Raw genomic sequence first — 17809 nt, 5'->3', positions numbered from 1 at the left:
TTAGCTAATTTGCAGCCTTCTTATCCTGCTGTAACCTCACCTACTACCTGGGCATGGCATGATCTTTTGTCTGCTTCTGTAGGTATAAAAACTCAGCATAAGAGAAACAAATTTCATTTACTATTTTTTTTGTAAAATAACTGCTTTTGTGCATGCAAAAAAATACTATTTTATGAACATATGTAAATAATCACTTATAAAACAAGTGATTGAATTGATGATGCAGGTAGCTGTGACTTCGGACTTCATGAATTTTGTTACTACATAATAATTTTCAGCATCCTTCTTGACATTTCAAGTGAAGCATGTTTTCCTTTAGCTGTACTTGTGTCCCAAACAGGATTGCCATAATAAAGTATGTGGGACACTTATGATTCTATGCAGAAATTAAGAAAAGGAAAGCTTGGTAAAGAGCTGCCAGCTCAGTGTTGTCTGTAGTTGAATGCTGTTATTCAGCAGCCCAGCAATGCAGGTTTTCAGTGCCAGAAGGCAGTGGGACTCCAGGAGTCAGAATGGGGAGCCCCATTACTACTTGTGAGTGCAGCATGAAATAGAAATGTTGGCAGGGAATGCTGCTTTTAGGAGTGACCCAAAAGCTGCAGACCTCTGTGTATCAGAGACTCCTTAGAACTGGCAGAGAATGTGGTGTCAGAACACTGACGAGAGCTCTGAGACTTTTTCTGCAAGGAATCGCATCTGATATCAAACCTGGGGGAGGAATGTTGTGTAGCACAGCTGAATCATCCTAAACAGTAAATACCACTCCATTCTCCAAACTTGTCTTTTGGCACAGGTATTTTAAATGGAGTTCCATTGGAAATTAGAAAGGTAACTACTTTCCATGACTTAGAAATGAGCCAGGGATGTGTCACTTCCCTCCTCCTGCTCAAAGTTGAAACAAGCACTTAGACATTTTATAGCTTCTGAAAAGTTTTAGTCTGTAGAAAACTTCATAGGAATTCAATTTTTAGCCCAAGTAAGTAATTGCTTTAGATTATATTTTCATTACTGTTCCCCTTTGGAAGAGCCCATAGACCACAAAACTAGTTTATTTCTTACCAGTAGTTTATTATTTTTTTGATGGCTCATACCTCTCCTTTCTCCTGCTCTTTAGCTTTTTATATGCTTTTGCCTGTTTCAGGGCTTAGTCCTTGTTCCATGTAAGTGTTGCTAATTATTTCAGTAGGGAAGTATTTGTGGAGAAAAGAATACTGTGATCAGGATCTGAATTTGGTAATATTTGGTAATATCATACATGCATCTTAATTCAGACAACAGGATTCAAGTTACTTCTGTTGATCAGACTTTGTTTCACAACAACAAAAACGGAAAAAAAAAAAAAAAAAAAAAACCAAACAAAAGGAAAAAAAAAAAGAGAAAAAGAAAGAAATTTCCCATCAAATGTTGCAGTGTGTATGCATAGACTTTTCCTATGCTTTGAGGGAGACCTGTGACTTTATTCAGTTACAAGGGGAAAAGGTACAAGTTACCCAGAACAGAAACAGACCGAGATTGCTAAAAATGTGCGTTTTGCACTTGCCCTTTGAGCACTTTGTTTAGTTGTATGACTGATAACAAAAGCACACAATCAAAACTGCATCCCAGCCTTCAGAACACAACTCACCAAGCTGCAAAAAGCAGATTTAGTTTCTTTTGCAGATGGTCTATGAGTCTCATGTGGCATCATATTAAATTATATAGGCAGTCAGTCGCTTGTTCTGAAGCGATGCTCTGAGCCAGGAGTTGTGATGTGCTTGGACCATTCTGGTGCAAAACAGCTCGAAAGCTAAACCAGCTCCTCTGAGGAGCAGCAGCACAGGGCCCTGCCAAGGGCTTCCAGCACCTCAAGGACTGCAGTTCCCCCTGGGATGCACTATGAAGGTGGCCCAGCGACCCTACGATGGGCTGTGGAGCATTTTGCCCTAAAGGTAGGAGCCCAGACCGACTCATCTGGTTGTTTTGCTTTTCTGGTTATTTGCTTTCTGACCCTGTATTTTTATAATGGTAGTTATTTTTGGTGTGCAATATTTTGAAGATAAGAATGAGAGTTTATTTCCTTCTTATTCCTGTCAGACTTTGTTTTTCCTGGGTAAAAGAAGAAGAAAATACAGCAGTCTGTTAATGTTTAATGTTATTCTGTGGAAGTATTTCTGCAATATGAAATAGAATTAGCTGTTTCATCCCGTGATGTTTCATAAGATTATGTGTTTCAGTTAGCTTCAGTTTGGTACAAATGCAGTCTTTGGGTAACACTGGTTCCAGTGTGAACATAGTGATTTTTATCAGCTGAATTTCCACTCAGGGCAAGTGTTCATTCGTAGTCAAAAGCATGCTTGGGATAGCAATTTTCAAATGGACTGTGTGTTATGCAGTCAGTAAGTTTTAATATTCATGCTTATTAAAATGAAAACCTCATGGTACTATGCACTTTCTAAGAGGAACAGTAACACAAACTCACATCAAAGCAGAAGGCTGCAGATTATTTTGGGGAAACTCCAAATGTGTTAGTGCCATGGAGTAAAACCCATTTGAGGTTATTTGCATCAATGATTGAGCTGCAGGTTTAGGTATGCCCACCTGCAAAGTGGGACAGGAAATACAGCCACAGGCACTGTTGCTGTGATTGTTCCTCACGATGAAATTGATATATTGGCAATGACAGCAAGCCAGAAAATGCATTTAATAGGTAGGAGTTCACCCAGGGATGTTTCCCTTGTCTGACAGCTCTTTACAGGTACTAGCAAGTGCTGCTCTGAAATTCCAGCATATTTCAGAGATCTCTTGGAAGAGACAGTGGCAGTGCAGCTGCAGGTCAGAGCTGGGGCTCTACCCTTACCATGCTGTCTTCACAGAAACACCTCAATCAGATGAACAGCTCAGTCAAGTGCTTGTTTTAGGCAGAGCATTTGGAAGTTGGAGCAGCTGTTTGATTTTATAAGGAAATAAGCAAAATTAGGAATGCACAGAGGGTACCAGGCAGGGCCCATGAAGGGTAAGCCACAGGGCTGGATGAAAATCATTGCTGCTGGTTTATATGGAAAAAGGGGTGTTTTCTTTGCCATGACAGGGGATTGGAAAGCAAAAGGTACAGGTATTCCTGTCTGCTCTGTCAGGCTAATGAAACATTACAGATGACCTTTTAAGGCTGTATTTTAAGTGCTAGGCTTCCATTTTACAAGTTCAATTTGTCTCCAGAAAGGAAACATGTAGATTAATTCCTTAAACTAGAATTGTGGGTTTTTTTCTATGCTGCGGAATGAGGATACTGCTGTTTTCTTCTGTTAAATGAATTAATTCTGATTAAGGGATTTGAAAACCTAGGCTGGAAAGTGTTGATTTATTTCCTGTGCAAATTGAGAACAAATTCTGCTTTCCTAAGCCAAACACAATTTCCAGTTTGTGCTACCAAAGTCCTGTCTTGCGTCATCATCTTACACTTTTGTGTAAGTGTGTTTTAGGAGGATAGCACAGCCACACTATTGATCACACCACACTGTGATTTGTGCCAGCTGACCAAAGTCCTCCCTCTAGCCAGGGATTTCCACAGACAGCCCTGATGTATCCCTTGTCATCCCTGAGCTAGCCCTTAGTGCTGTATGGCTGGGAAAAGCAGAGGGGCTCCACACAAATGAGTGTGCAGTTGGCAGTGCACACTCATGTGAGATGGAACTTCCCCTTTTCTCGGGTCAAAGCCTGAAGCTTTTCTGCTGTCAAATTCACATTAACCTCTACGTTGGCCATGAGAGCTCTGAAGGGCAGTTCAGTCTTCAGGATGCTAGAAGATACATTTCTTCCATTTTAAGGTTTCACTTGCAGCCTTTTACCAAATCTGCCCCTTTTTCTTTCAGAATGTAGCTGGGTTTCTGTTGATCCAGCCAAAGCCACAGCCTGTTTTTGCCATGTTGAAGGCCTGTCTGTAGATCCCAATTCCCAAATTAGATCCTGATTCTGTCCTTGACTATAAATTCCAATTCCCTGGGACATCTTGCAGAGACTTTAAGAAACCATCTGTGTGTTAGGCACAAATATTAAACATAGCAAGAAATTGAAAATCTTTAAAATCAAGGGGAAAAACAGAATTACATGTTGCAAGTCAGTTCTGCTGCTGAATCTGAGAACCAGGGTTAGATAATCAGGATTGACACAGAAGGTAGCAAAAAGTGGACTGCAAACTACCAGTTATGCAAATAAGTAATATATCTACATATTTGTATTCATTATTATTTTTATTTCTTCGGGTGACTCTTATCCCATCTTTCTTGTCTTTGCTACTTCTCCAGCCTTGGTGTCAACCCCAAACTTCATCCTGGTTGATTTTGATAGTAAAGAAAGATCTGGAAGTGTGAGAAGCTCTCGTAAGATACTAACACGTTTTGGGGTTTTTCGGATTTTTTCCTTCTGGGATGTAGAAATGCTTGGCCACTTATGAAAAATCTTTTAATCCTTTGTCACAGAGTCTTTCCTTGAAGATGATGAGTTGCTTATCTCAAAACACAAGTAGTTCTAGTAACTGCAGTTTGAAAATGGGGACAATGTGTGACACATAAACCAGTTTGTAGTCTCTGAGAAGGAGCTTTAACTTTCCAGTAAAAGTAGTCATTTTCTTATTTCTTTCAAGAAAAAGCACTCATCTAGATTACTGAGATGCATTGGGTCTCTCTTAACTTTTTCTCCTTCAGGAACAAGGCTTATGTACACAGGAAGAAAAGAGCAAGAAATTCAGGAAATCCTCAGCTTGCTACTAGTGTGCCCTCACATTCCTGAGAACTATTTTTGGGTTTTCTCTTAGGAATAGCTAGAGCTTGTTGAGCTGGGAAAGACTTCTTGGAACAGATCCTTGGTTTTGTCTTCTCTGTATGAGCGCTTCTTGTTGATGTTGGAATAGCTGCTCTTGGTTGGTTGGTGATTCACAAAATGAGGCAAGTCAGCCCTGTAAAGTCTGCTTCTCCACTCCTCAATGTTTGAAAAAAAATTGTTGCAGCAAGCTGGTGAGCATGTAAGAAGAACAATTGCCTCCACTTGCACCAGGAGGTCTGTCTGCCTCTCCTCTGGGTATTACTACCTGCAGATTTGTTGTAACTTGAGAAATATAAAAATGCCAGTGAGGAGGATACAAATGCTTTCCCTTCCTCTCTGTATGGCCCCAAGTACTCTGTGTTGTTCTGAGATCCTTCAGTAAATCAGTTCAGAGATCTCTCAGTAAGTTGGAAATCTTAGCTGTCAGAGGATTTGTTTCCATGAGGTACTTTGCTGTCAAAGGATTTGTTCCAATAAAGTATTTTGCATGTAGGGATATCACATGCAGAGCAGTTAACAACCTGCATGTTTCTGTTGCACAAACACCCTACCAAAGTATCTCAGGCTCTCTGGAGTTTGTTTTGGGATCAGATTCCACACAGCACATTTTGATGAGAACTTGGAATGGTCTCAGCATTTCTCATATGCATGGTTTGTTCTTCAGTGGGAAAAAGAACGAGCATCGATTGAACTCTTGTCTGTAGTTGTTCCCAAAATTGCCTTTTGGGATTTTTCAGCAGGGTTTTAAACAGTCCTGTAGGGTGAGAGGATTTTCAAAATGTCTGCAGATGCTGCTTAGGTATTTTAAAAGATGTGTTGAGAGGATGTGTAGAAGGAATGAATGGAATGGTTGGCATCTGTGTTAGCTTGGCACTTCACTGCTTATTACCTCTTAGAAACTAGAGGGAAATTCTGAGGAAGAACCTTCATCGCAAATGGAATGAGAAGGCATGGAAGGCTTAGTGAAGCTGGCAAAAGAGAATCGCATGTACTCTTTTGAAAAAGGACGGAGTTTGATTCCTGATTTGTTGTTTTTTACCTATCCAAACCAGACATCTGTCTGTCTGTGGAGGCTTTTTTTCCCTGCCAATTCCAAAGAGAAAGGAACAGCAAACAAGTCGCTGAGGTACTTGAGCGTGGCTTTGGACTTCAGAGAAAGTTCAAGGCAAAAGGCATTTAATTTGTTTTGCATACATGAAAATCAAATCATAGCATTTCTCCCATCTTTTATTGTGAACAGCATTACTCCTGTTCCTTTTGTGTGCATGCCATGTTTGGTTTAATGGAGAAATGAGAAAAGAAAATAGATTCTTTTTTGGAGACTGAGTACTAATGCAGAAACATTAAAGGCAGGCACATTGTTGTCAGCCAGTTTGCATATTTATTTACTTTTACAAATGGTTGGCTTGGAGTCAGCAGTTAATGGAATGAGAATGATGTTCCTGTACAGATCATTTCCTGAGAAACATTTTCAATTACAAACATATCTCTGCTTTTCTTCCCTCATTTGTTATGTCTTGGAGAATAAATGGGGAGTAGCATTTACAACTTAAGGTTTATGTTCTGAAGACAATTTTAACAATGATCCCCACATAAAAAGGCCCTTTTGTAGTTGCAGACATATGTTTATGATGTTTTGTGCTGTGAATATCAAATTTCTGGTGGACGCTGTGTCACACTCTGCAAACTTGTAAACATCTATAAATCCATTGGATCATTTTAGTACCATGTGTAATGCAGATTTATTGTCTTTTGTGTGGATTTCTTTTGTTTCAGAGCTAAAGTTGAGCTCCCAGAATCCATGTTTAATGAATAATGTATTGCAGAAAATTAGGCAGTACTATTTTAGATTAATATTTTCTTTTCCCTTTGTGGACGTATTGGATGCACATGCACAGGTATTAGAAATTAACATTTTGGATAGATGGCCCAGAAAGCAATTATGTTATTTTTCTTGACTAAATAGTATAATTCTATAGAAGCCTGACCTTTTGAAAATGTTTTTGTTTTCTTTTTTCTTTCATTCTCTAGCTGTCTTAAGTAATTTTGGTCAGTTCTCTCATTTACCAGTACAAATCCAGAATTACCCCACCGGAATTATATCAGAGGGAACAGGATTCATGCTGAGCCAGTGAGCTGGTATAAATCAGCACAAATCCACTGAGATCTGTGTGGATACAGTCATTTACACTCAAGTCTGCGTTACAGGCTATCAAGGCAGTGGAAGAACTAAAGCTGCTGTTGTGCACGAGTGGTTCCAAAAGCAAACCATCGAGGTCATGGGCATTTACCAGAAATTTGCACCCAATAAAGGGAATGTGAAACCAAAACCCAATTTATCTAAATTTGGCTCAGCTATAACTGAGCGTTTGTCTTATACAAGAGCAGTAAAGACATTTCGTGCTGAAAATCAGCATTTTTCTAAACTGGCTGTAATTTCTGGCTGCATATCTAAATGTATGTAGCATAGGCATGTATGTTTGAATGTGTGCACACATACAAATATCCAGGGTTATTCTGGCAATATGATGTCTGCAGCTAGCCTTCCAAATGATGCTCGTTCCAGGAAAAAATAGCTTAAGATAGAGACATGACATGTAAAGCTGCTGCCTACTGTAGCAGTTTAAAATATAAGGGAGATTTTGCCTTTCCTATAGAAAGCTTAAACTCTTGGAGTCATGTGAATGTCAGCAAATCTCAGCTTCCACAAAAGAAAAAAAAACCCCAAAAACCAAACCAAACCAAAAGAAAAACAAACAAAAAAAAAACCCAACCCAATGTATGTGAAACCTTAAAAATGCTGAGAAGCTTGAATGGAAAACCCTTATGCTAGAGAAAGAAAGGCAATTGAAGACCTGCAGAAATGTTATGTACTTATATCTGTCTGTAGCTGCATATGCATCTATCTAAACCTCCTGGATTTGAAAGATTGAGGTTAGAAGCAGTGTGGCATTGTGCTCCTCCAAAATTATGGTTTGGTTCTAGTTAATTGCACAATTTCAGGATCCATCCATTCCCATCATAGCACTTCAGTAATTTTAACTTTGTAAGTACAGAACCAGTTACATGGGGAAGACATGGCTGCAGCACTCAGAGGAGAGGCCGTTTTACTCTGCATCGTGCTGTATTTGTTTCATGATTCTTCTGATGGATATAAAATACATCTAAACCACAGAGAGTGCACTGGATGATGTGGCATTGCTGAGCTCAGTTAAATAATGAGATGTGTTTCATTCAAATCAGAATAAGCCCTGAATACTAAATAGGGCAGCAAAAAGCCTTCAAGCACACAAAATAAATGAGTAAAAAACCCAAATGAAACTGCCTAATAAATACAATGTGGAGCAACAGGCTGCATGTACTGGAGGAATTAAGGCAATTTGAAGCGTATGGGCAGTGCTGCGTCTCAGATGTGCAGCTCCAAGGGCAGCTGGATGCACACATCACAGGGCAGGCTCTGGCTCAGAGCACACGCCTGCATTTGATAGCACAGGTTTATGACCTCGTAATCCTAGAGCATCTAAAACAGTAAGAATTCCATCCAGCTTAAAATAGCTGCTGTAGTTGCTGTTGATACAGGCTCGAGGGCTCCCTGGCTCTGGGGCCAAATTTGGTGCTGGCATGATGGGAGGAAGTCTGTTGACAGCTGATAGCAGTGGAGTTGCACTTGATTACATCATAAGAAATTTGGCACGTGGAGCTGAATCAGAAGTCTGAGCAGAAATGTCCCTTCCTCATCCAGAGTTAAAACTGGGACTTCCACATTGCCAATCCACAGAGATTTGTCTGGCCCAGATGTAGCTGTTGCTTTTCAGGGTCTTGCTTTGAAAGTGCATTCCCCCAGTTCCACTCAGCATGGTGACTGAAAAAAAAGGAGGACTGGATTTTGCTGTCATGGCCAAAGGGATGAAGTCCCTAATCTTTCCAATGCCAGCTGATGACCTGGGCTGGATCTGGGTCACAGCAGAGGGTGAGCACACAAAAGGGTCTGAGCTCTAATTGCTGGCCTTGTGCAGTGGCCAAGCACTCCCTGTGTCCAGCACACAGCCCCGGGTGCTGTCCTTCACAGGAGCTGCCACAGCTCCCAGTGCACTGCTCTGGCTCCTGGCAGCCTGTGTGGTACATGAGCTGCTGCAGGTACATCCCATCCCCTCCTCCCTTCCTGCTGCCTTACACTGTGAGGCTTGGAGTGCAGCTCTTCCTGATGCTCCAAAGCCACTCCTCAAAGTATTTCAAGAAATTAGATTATGTTATGTTAATTTCTGCTGCTGCAAAAATTGCCCCAATACTGTGCTCCTTCTTTTTATTAAAATACTAAGTTGCTGAAGTGATTTCCATGAAAATTAATTAGAACAAATTAATGAGGAGCAGCTGAAGAATGGACTCCTCTACTGAAACTGTGGTATGCAAACTCTTAACCTCAATCACATATTTGTGGTTGCTCTATAAACACCTAAGTGTATAGCAGTGATTTGTCATGGTATTTTTTTGATGGAAGGTCTTAGGAAGTGAGGGTATACTGCATAATACATTTTCTCTCAGTTTAATACAGCTTGATATAATGCATGTGCTTACCTGCTCCATTTAGTAGTCTTACTAATCTGCAGTTAAATCTGTGAAAGAAATGAAAAAAGATGCTGTCAGGCTCAGGGTTTCTCCATCATGTTTTCTGCTTGTGGGGGACAGGAGGGCAGGAGTCCCTTTATTAGGGGACTAATACCAGCCTGGGACATGGGTTGTGCACTGCAGAAAGCAGAGGTGAGGAGGAGCTGTCCTCTCTAAAAACTGGATCCATCTGGGATCTTTGGATCGTCTGGAGGTGTGGTGTGTAGGTTCTGCAAATAGCTCTGGCAGGTGTGCAAAATGTCTGTGCTTACAGCTGTGTACAGAAAGCAGAGCTTGGCCCCTGCTGGGCAGTAAATAGAACACTTGCATTCTAGAACACATCGGTGTTTTAGTTCCCCATGTATATTTCTTATTGTCTTATTTGTATTTTATGTTCACTTTTCACTCAAAGATGTGGCAGGGGTTTGTTTGCTTTCTCTTCTTTTCTCTGAGAATATGATGGAGGTTGTGTTATTAAAGATAGAATGTTGTGCACGTTAGAGGACAGGTATGGCAAGGTTCAGTGTCCTTGTAAAGAATTCCTTACATAACTTTCCACCTTGAAAGGTCCACTCAGTCTCCTTGGAAAATTGTCAGCAAGCTCTGCCAGTGGGCTGCTCCCTGGAGAGAGGAACCAAAAGCTTTCAGTACTGTCCTTCAGTTGGAAAATGAGCTGACTGCTTTCTCCAGTGTGTCTCACCCAAGCAGAGCCTCCAGCCCTTTGGGACAGGAGAGCTCAGTGGAGGCAGTTGGCTTGAATAGATTTTATTTACTATGCTCCCCTTTGGGACCGATGTGAAAAAATCCCACGTTTTCTGCCTAGGAAGCTTTGTGTGTAGTCCTCCATGAGCTAAACATTTCAGAGCAGAAAGACCTCCACGGGGAAGTTTTCTACCCGCTGACATTTGCCCATAACCATTTTGAACCAAAAAAAAAAAGAGGTTAATGAAACCAAGAAACCAACAGTGATACAGTGATTTTCTCCAAGGAGTGCTAGCAGTTTCAACAATTGCCATTACTTAATGTGCAAGCAGTTCCCGAGATTGTACATGCTAGACCAACTTCATCCTTGCTATAACTCCTCAGAACTCAGTGGAGTTACATCAGGGATTAATTTGGTCCATTGCTTTCAGCCATCAGTTTTAGAGAATATACAACAATCGAGGGAACTGTTATTGTCAGCATCGTTTTATGACTCTTTAGAGCTGCTCAGTATTTGTCTGTTACAGATACATAAGCAGGGTGAGTGTATGGAGTGAAGTTTTGGGTTCAGTGTTGAAGGTAGTGGATTTTTCAGAGTTATTTTTGTGCCATTAAAAGTAGTAAACATTCTGGCAGCCATTATTGCTGTGAGTCTTACATAGATGCTTGAATGCAGCTACACAGATCCTTGAAGGATGCACAGAAACACTTCATCTGGCAGACCACAAAACATTTCGTGGAGCGTAGGAAATATTTGTAAATTTATAAGTCCTGTTATCACACCAACTGACTGATGATCACAGTGTTCATGTGAATTTAGCTACACTTAATGCACCAAGGAAGTAAAGCTGACTTATGAGGTTGCCATGAGGGCAGAGACAAAACAGAAGATCTTTAGAGTAGTTCTCTGTTTTCTTAGAAACCAAATTGTCTCTGTGATTTTCAGAATAAACTGAGGAAAGCATCAGCTGGTAAATCTGAATTGTTGGATGGTGAATCTTGCATCTGCACAGAAGTCAGATGTTTCAGTACATGTCAGAAGCTGTAGACAACTGCCTGAATCTTTAGGCCATATGTTGGATTGTTGGATTAAGTTGTTTAAGTGTAAACTCTGACTGGAACAGATGAGCTAACAACCAGTTTTGGTTGGAAATTGAGTGGTCAAAGCAACATTACTGCCTGGTCATGGCTAAGACAGTGAACCCCTTTCCTGGATTGGTAAATCAGCTTTGCACTGATTTCTTGTTCACAAAGCAAGGTACAAACTTGTGTGATCCCTGCTCTGGTTCCCTCCCCGCTCAGTGCTGGGAGCTCTTCCACAGCACATGATGCTGTGTTGGCTTGTTGGGATTCCTTGCCCTCTGTTGGAGAGGCATGTTTGGGCACTGAAGGGAGGGTTTTGTCTTTGCAACCTGTTAAAGTCTGGGTCACCCAGAGGAACGAACGAAGTTGCTCTGGCCTGTGCTGGGTACACAACAAGTGACAGACTTCCCTTTACACCACTTCTCTGGGTTTTTCTGGTGTTTTCTTCTCAAGAACATTGATTTTTGCAGAATTTGGGGACTTTGGCTGAGTAAGACCTTGTCCATATTTAGTGACAACATCTCCAAACTGTGGGATCTTGGATTACTTCTGCATTTCTATGTCCAAGTTTTTTTCAACCTGCATCGACTGCACTCTAAGGCAACCCTTTTCTGAGGGTTCATCATCCTACACTGTGTCTTGCTGCTGTGATTTCTGCTGAAGAAAGGCCAAGAACACAGGCCAGAAGCATCCTGCAGCCTGCTCCAGCTGGACAGTGCAGACCCATCAGCATCCTGGGCAGCAGAATGAGCTGTGTGCTGCACCTTCAGTCTGGAATGGTTCCTCAGCCTGGTGACTCCTGGCTGGGTGCATGCACAGCCACACCAGCTCTTCCCAAGGAGCTAAACTTGAAGCATCTCCAGAGCCACGGTGACATACTGAGAGCAATAACCATCTCCCTCAGCTGAAATGATTCATTAGTGTTAAAATGTCAGAACCATTAACATGCAAGCGAGCCTTTTAAAAATTTGAGGACAATGGGCCATGTCCTGGAAAAGATTTGAGGTAATTGTGTTGGTTCCAGCACCATTATCCATGAAAAATGTACTCATACAAGTAAAGGTTTGTTGGCTGGGCCTCCTATTTTTGTTAGCTTTACTTTATTGCTATAATTACACTCAGTGGCTTATCTAATAGAGTCATGTTCTTATAAAGAAATTAAGACAATTAATGCTACTTTTAGTGAGAGTGAAATAGTAAGTAAAATGAAATTGAAATTTGACCAAGCTTTTCTTTTTTTATTTCCTAGTGTCTGAATTACAGGAAGAAGGAATAAATGCCATTAACTTACCTCTCAGCCCCATTCCATTTGAACTAGACCCCGAGGACACTATGCTAGGTAATTCACAAAAATTTTACATCTCAACTTGAAAACTTGCTGTAAAATGAAGTGTTGTGCCTGGGATAGTTTCTAATGTTTTTCTTTTAAACCTTCCAGAGGAAAATGAAGTCCGAACAATGGTGGATCCAAATTCAAGAAATGATCCAAAATTGCAAGAACTAATGAAGGTAATGAAAGCATTTAAACCCTGTCAGGAAAGTGGAACTATTTTTTAATGCCACCTCTGCCTCTTTCACTTGAGCACTTGAAAGCACTAGTTAGATATTAATTAGTTGGAACCACATGGTGCATACATCCCAGTGAAATGGGGAGGTCATTTGTGGCAGTATCTTTCTCTAGATGGGGCACAGGGAGACTTTAAAATTTCTATTAAAATCCTGAGGCCAGAGTCTCAGTCCCATCCCATCCCCAATTGAAGATCATGCTGATCTTCCCTTGTCTTTGTGATTCTTGGGGTTAGAACTTTAGCAGGATGCTTCATTAAAATCAACTTCAGCACCTTTAGCACAATAAGATGTTAAGATGCTACTGAAAGCAAGAGGAATATTTCAGTCCAGAAGATACTGCATTAATTAGTGTTTGTCTAGACCTTGTGGTGCATTGGCACAGCCACCTCAGGTGAGTCCTTCCTGAGTCTTTCCTATTTGCTCCTGAAAGTATGTCATACTGTATTTTGAGCCACTGCACCTTTGGTATTCTTTCTGCTAAGAAAAATGACATGTGGTTTAAATTGCAAATGAATAGTGTATAATACTGCCAAATTTGTGTTTCCCACATAGGTATTAATTGACTGGATTAATGATGTGTTGGTAGGAGAGAGGATTATTGTGAAAGACTTGGCTGAAGACCTGTATGATGGACAAGTATTGCAGAAATTATTTGGTAAGAAAAAATCCACGTGCACGGTGTTAAAGCACTTTGTAAAGAAGTGGATCTCTTGTTCCTGCCCAGGAGCCTTGGTATCATCTTACATTTATGCCACTAAGTGATATAAAAATAGCATTGTGTTATGAGACCCCTGAGCAGCGGGCTGTATGCACAGCCCTCGTGGCTGCAGTGCAGTGTGTGGTGCTCTGCAGCTGATGAGAACAGCACAAAGCCTACCTGGGGTGCTGCAGAGGGAGGGCTCTTGTCTTGGCAGCAGTATTCACTCCAATTAAATTTATTACCTGCATATGGGCTGCACAAACTTTGCCATGTTACAAGTGGAAAGTAAGTTTGAAAGCAAGGGCAGTCTCAGTGCCGTGGTGGATGTTTTTAATCTCTGCTCCTTCTATGCTATAGTTTCTTCATCGCAAGGTTCCTCTGGAAAGTTGGAATTTCTTTCTGGTTTGATGTCTGGCTTTTAACATGACTGAGGTAATGGTGCCCAGTGGACTGCAATCTGAGCTTCAGCTAAGAAACAGATAGAGAAAAGAAACTGCTAATGCAGAGTTGGCATGTGCTTTTTACACTGTTGGCTTGAAAGCCATTTTCTTAGTTATTACAGCTCATAAAGTCTCCAGTAAATTTCTTTCCAGTATCCTAAATGAATCTTGAAACATCATGTGAGCACTTCTAATAAAGACTTCACAGACTATTCCCTTCTATGAATGGTAAGCTGTTGACTATGTTGTGATGGACTAGATATGCCCAGACTGAGCAATTGGATTGTCATGGGCAGATCTCCAGTGACTTCACCCAAAATTCAAAAAATGTGTATCAGGTGCAGCCTGACTCTAAATATGCACACACTGATCTAGCATTTATTGATTTCAGAGGAATCTTTTCCATTACTGATTTCCAATCTGATTCCTTGTGGATCAGGTCTCTGCTTACTAAATCTTCAGTCTTGTGGTGAGACTATGCACAAACTGATTTCTGGGGAGGTGCAAGAAAGCTATGGAGTTAGCAGTCTCTTAGGCAGGATTAGGAGTTAGCAGTCTCTTAGGCAGGATTAGGAGATTGCACTCTTTTAGGCTGGTGGTTTAGGCTCACTCACTTTGGAAAGATACTCAGTTGGTTTTGATGGGAACAAGATCAGCTCCTACCAAATAAGATAAATCTTAACAAAATACTCTTTTGTAGAAGTAGATTGATAAGTGACCAAGCATTTTGTTTCTGGTGTCGTCACCAGGGAGCTGCTATATTTTCTTTGCTTATTCTTTAAGGGTTAACAATAAACCACATATGTATATACATTGCAACTGTACTAATTGTAACAAACCAATTCATAAAGTATTTTAAAATCTACTGCAAATTTTGAGTGCAGAAAATGGCTGTGGTTTCATGGAGAGAAATTTGCCTGAGGTTTTAGTTGTTTTCATGAAAACTTGTTTGCCTTTCTTTGATGCATCCTCTGCCTCTATGAATACGGAATCACTTCAGTTTTATCACTACTAGGCCAAGTAAAATTTTTATCTCCTGCATCTGAGGTAGAACCTGGGAGGCTGAGACTGATGAAATAAAGTTGCTGTCTGTTTCCTACGTTGGATGGTCTGCTGTACAAGCCACTTGCAGGCAGAATGACCTTCAAGCAGAAGCAATAGAAGTAAAGGGCCTTATCTCCAAGTCTGGTGCTCCCTAAAGGGAGTTGCAGCAAATGTTTGTTAGCCAGTGATGTGGCATAGAGCAATACTTGGCCTTCTCCTTGACAGTGTGCAACTAAAGGCAAAATGTGAACTTATCTTCAGGAGCTCAGAAGTGTAGAGGAAAAGTGCCTCTGGAGAAAAACTTAGATAGAAAGTTAGGAAGTCTGATGTCTCCTGAATGTACCTCTGGGTGTACAGAATGTCTTTGTGTTCTTCATGGAGCTGACAATTTTTTTTTCTTCCATTCTTTCTTCTGTCACTTCAGAGAAGCTTGAAAGTGAGAAGCTGAATGTTGCAGAAGTTACTCAGTCTGAAATTGCTCAGAAACAGAAGCTACAGACAGTGCTTGAAAAGATCAATGAAACCCTTAAACTCCCTCCAAGAAGCATTAAGTGGAATGTTGACTGTAAGTTTTGTGTTTGCTGTACTGTTCTCATTTGTTGACAGCTGGGAGGTTGTAGGTGCCATCTGGAGTTCTGGAATATCCAATGGCAAGGGAGGGCTGAAACCTGGGATTTATGGCAGGAACTGCTCTGAAGGGTACTTCCAGATGTGCCACTCTTGACTGGTGCTCAGCCTTCTGTTCCAGTTAGGTGTCTTCTCAGAGTCTGTCCAAGTGTGGTGGCTTTGCTCTGAAGTCCATGTGCATACCAGCTTAAGTTTTGTGTGGCTAAATTGGTTTGTTGAAACAGGCAAGTACCTGCAGAAATGCAGTAGATGGACATAAGGACAGTTAGGTCCTAGAACTCTGTGTGAACTTTGTGACATAGATATGAATAAGATTTCTGATCGTTTCAGGCAAAGTCTGAGCCACTAGTTTTGGTTACAAAACTCTAATCATGACTATTTCTGTGCCCTCCTGGTCTATTGGATTAAAAATGAACATAGCAGTATCTAATAGAAATGTCTTCAGTGGCCCAACACGAGACACTTCAGTGGATATGTATTGCAGAAAGCAGGTTATGAGTTTTAGAAAATTAGGCCTCTTAATCTGTTTTAAGTTTGGTTTTCAGAATCATTTCATGACTGGTGAATACCTTGACCAGTACATCACATTTTCCCTGTCTCCTGTACCTGTCTTGTGCTGAGCAGTTTTGTATCCTGTTACATTCACAACAAATTAGTTAGAAGGAGAGAAATCTCTCAAGGGAGGAAGAGTGGCCATTTGACTTTCCCCTGTCTGTGGTCCTGCTGAATTTTTTGTCCCCTTCTTTTTTCAACTTGCCCCGAGTTTTCTTTCCATTCTGTATTATGCAGCTGGAGGCAGGGTGTTTGGAGTGGCCTGACAATTTAACTCCTAGTTTTAATTTAATGTTTTACATGTGTTTTAGAGCTGGAATAGAGATAGAGAGCAGCAGCTGTGTCCAGCTGTAGCACACACTGGTGGTAGACAGACAGACATCTTTGTAGTGTTCTGCTAAAGCACCTTATCCCTGACCATGGGCACTCCAGCAGCATTTGCCAGCAATGCCACATTTTATATCCATGTGTATCTGCATGGCATAGCTGAGACTTGCACTGTGAGATTATGAAGAAGGGTACTTTTAGTGAATCTGATCATGTTTTAGCAGTGCAGTAAGGTAGTACTTAATGTTTAGTTCAAGTACAAAAAACCTAAGTGCGCAGCAGTGTCAAAGATCTTTTAGGAGTACTACTTTGGCAAATGCAAAAACAAAACAGAAACAGAAGAAGACAGGCAATAATAAGGATTGGAAATTATCCACATGCATGCCCATGGTTTGATACTTGATCAAGAATTTCCTACAGTTTGGCTTTTGATGTCTTGTAAGTTGTGTTAGTGTTAACTACCCATATATGAAACCCACTGAAAAAACCTTCAATAACAGAACTAGAACAACTTCACGAGGAATGTTTGAGTCATTGAGTTTAATAAGTTATTGCTTAAGGCTTGTGCCAAAACAGGCTCATTTATCATCCTGCAGACATTGTGACACTTAAAAATGAATAAGTGCATGTTATGAGTACAAAAATATCTTTCTGATAGTCCATAAATCCTTATTGAAATAAAGGGAATAAAAGAGAGGCAAGGAGAATGCAGAGACAGCACCTAAAGTGTTGTACATAAAATCTGGCTTTTGGATTAGCCTTAGATTTCCATCTCCACGAGCCTGTGGCACTCAGACATGTTGCAAAGAGTCATTGGTGCTGATGGGGTGCCTTAAAGGTGCCCCCTGGCTCCAGGTGGCAAGAGGAAAAGAGTGTCATAATCCCTGTATCCTAAGCAGAAGTAAAAATCTGTGCCCTAGTTACTTTGCAGTTTGTAACTTGTGCTTTTAATGTCTATTTCAGCTGTTCATGCTAAAAGTCTTGTAGCCATTCTTCATCTTCTGGTTGCATTATCTCAGTATTTTCGAGCACCAATCCGACTCCCTGACCATGTGTCCATCCAGGTGGTTGTTGTGCAGGTAAGAGGGGTCTTAAGCAGCTCTTGGTAGTGTTGTGAAGTTGACTGAGGGGTTTATTGAAAAATGCACTTGGGGTTTCTGGCTGGGCAGGCGCATGTGTGTCTCCTTGGCTGACAAGGAGCACACATGCATCTTCCCTGCTGCCCGTGCTTCAACCAGGAAAAGGCATGAGAAGAGAAAAATCTGCTTTCCCAGATTGAGCTGTGGCTCACAATGTCTTACTGTGACTGTGAAGTGGCCAGACTGTGACAGTAAAAAGATATGGAACGTTATTATTGTTGGAA

At 41.0% G+C, this 17809-nt stretch overlaps 1 protein-coding gene across 3 annotated transcripts in view; it reads left to right on the top strand.

Moving 5' to 3' along the window:
* The window catches only part of PARVA (parvin alpha), a 62723-nt gene that overhangs the window by 27775 nt on the left and 17139 nt on the right, over positions 1-17809 (top strand). For 2 of the 3 annotated variants that reach the window (XM_030948743.1, XM_030948745.1), the window contains exons 2-6: positions 12437-12526; positions 12626-12696; positions 13309-13411; positions 15365-15505; positions 17410-17525. In XM_030948743.1, coding sequence (XP_030804603.1) covers positions 12437-12526; positions 12626-12696; positions 13309-13411; positions 15365-15505; positions 17410-17525 — 521 coding nt within the window. Of the gene's footprint in view, positions 1-1148; positions 1929-12436; positions 12527-12625; positions 12697-13308; positions 13412-15364; positions 15506-17409; positions 17526-17809 lie in introns of those variants that run through there. The other variant, XM_030948744.1, reaches the window with a different exon arrangement.

This window comes from Camarhynchus parvulus, chromosome 5 (assembly GCF_901933205.1).
Source record: "Camarhynchus parvulus chromosome 5, STF_HiC, whole genome shotgun sequence".
Lineage (NCBI taxonomy): Eukaryota > Metazoa > Chordata > Aves > Passeriformes > Thraupidae > Camarhynchus > Camarhynchus parvulus.
This window is presented reverse-complemented; position numbering and strand designations above follow the sequence as displayed.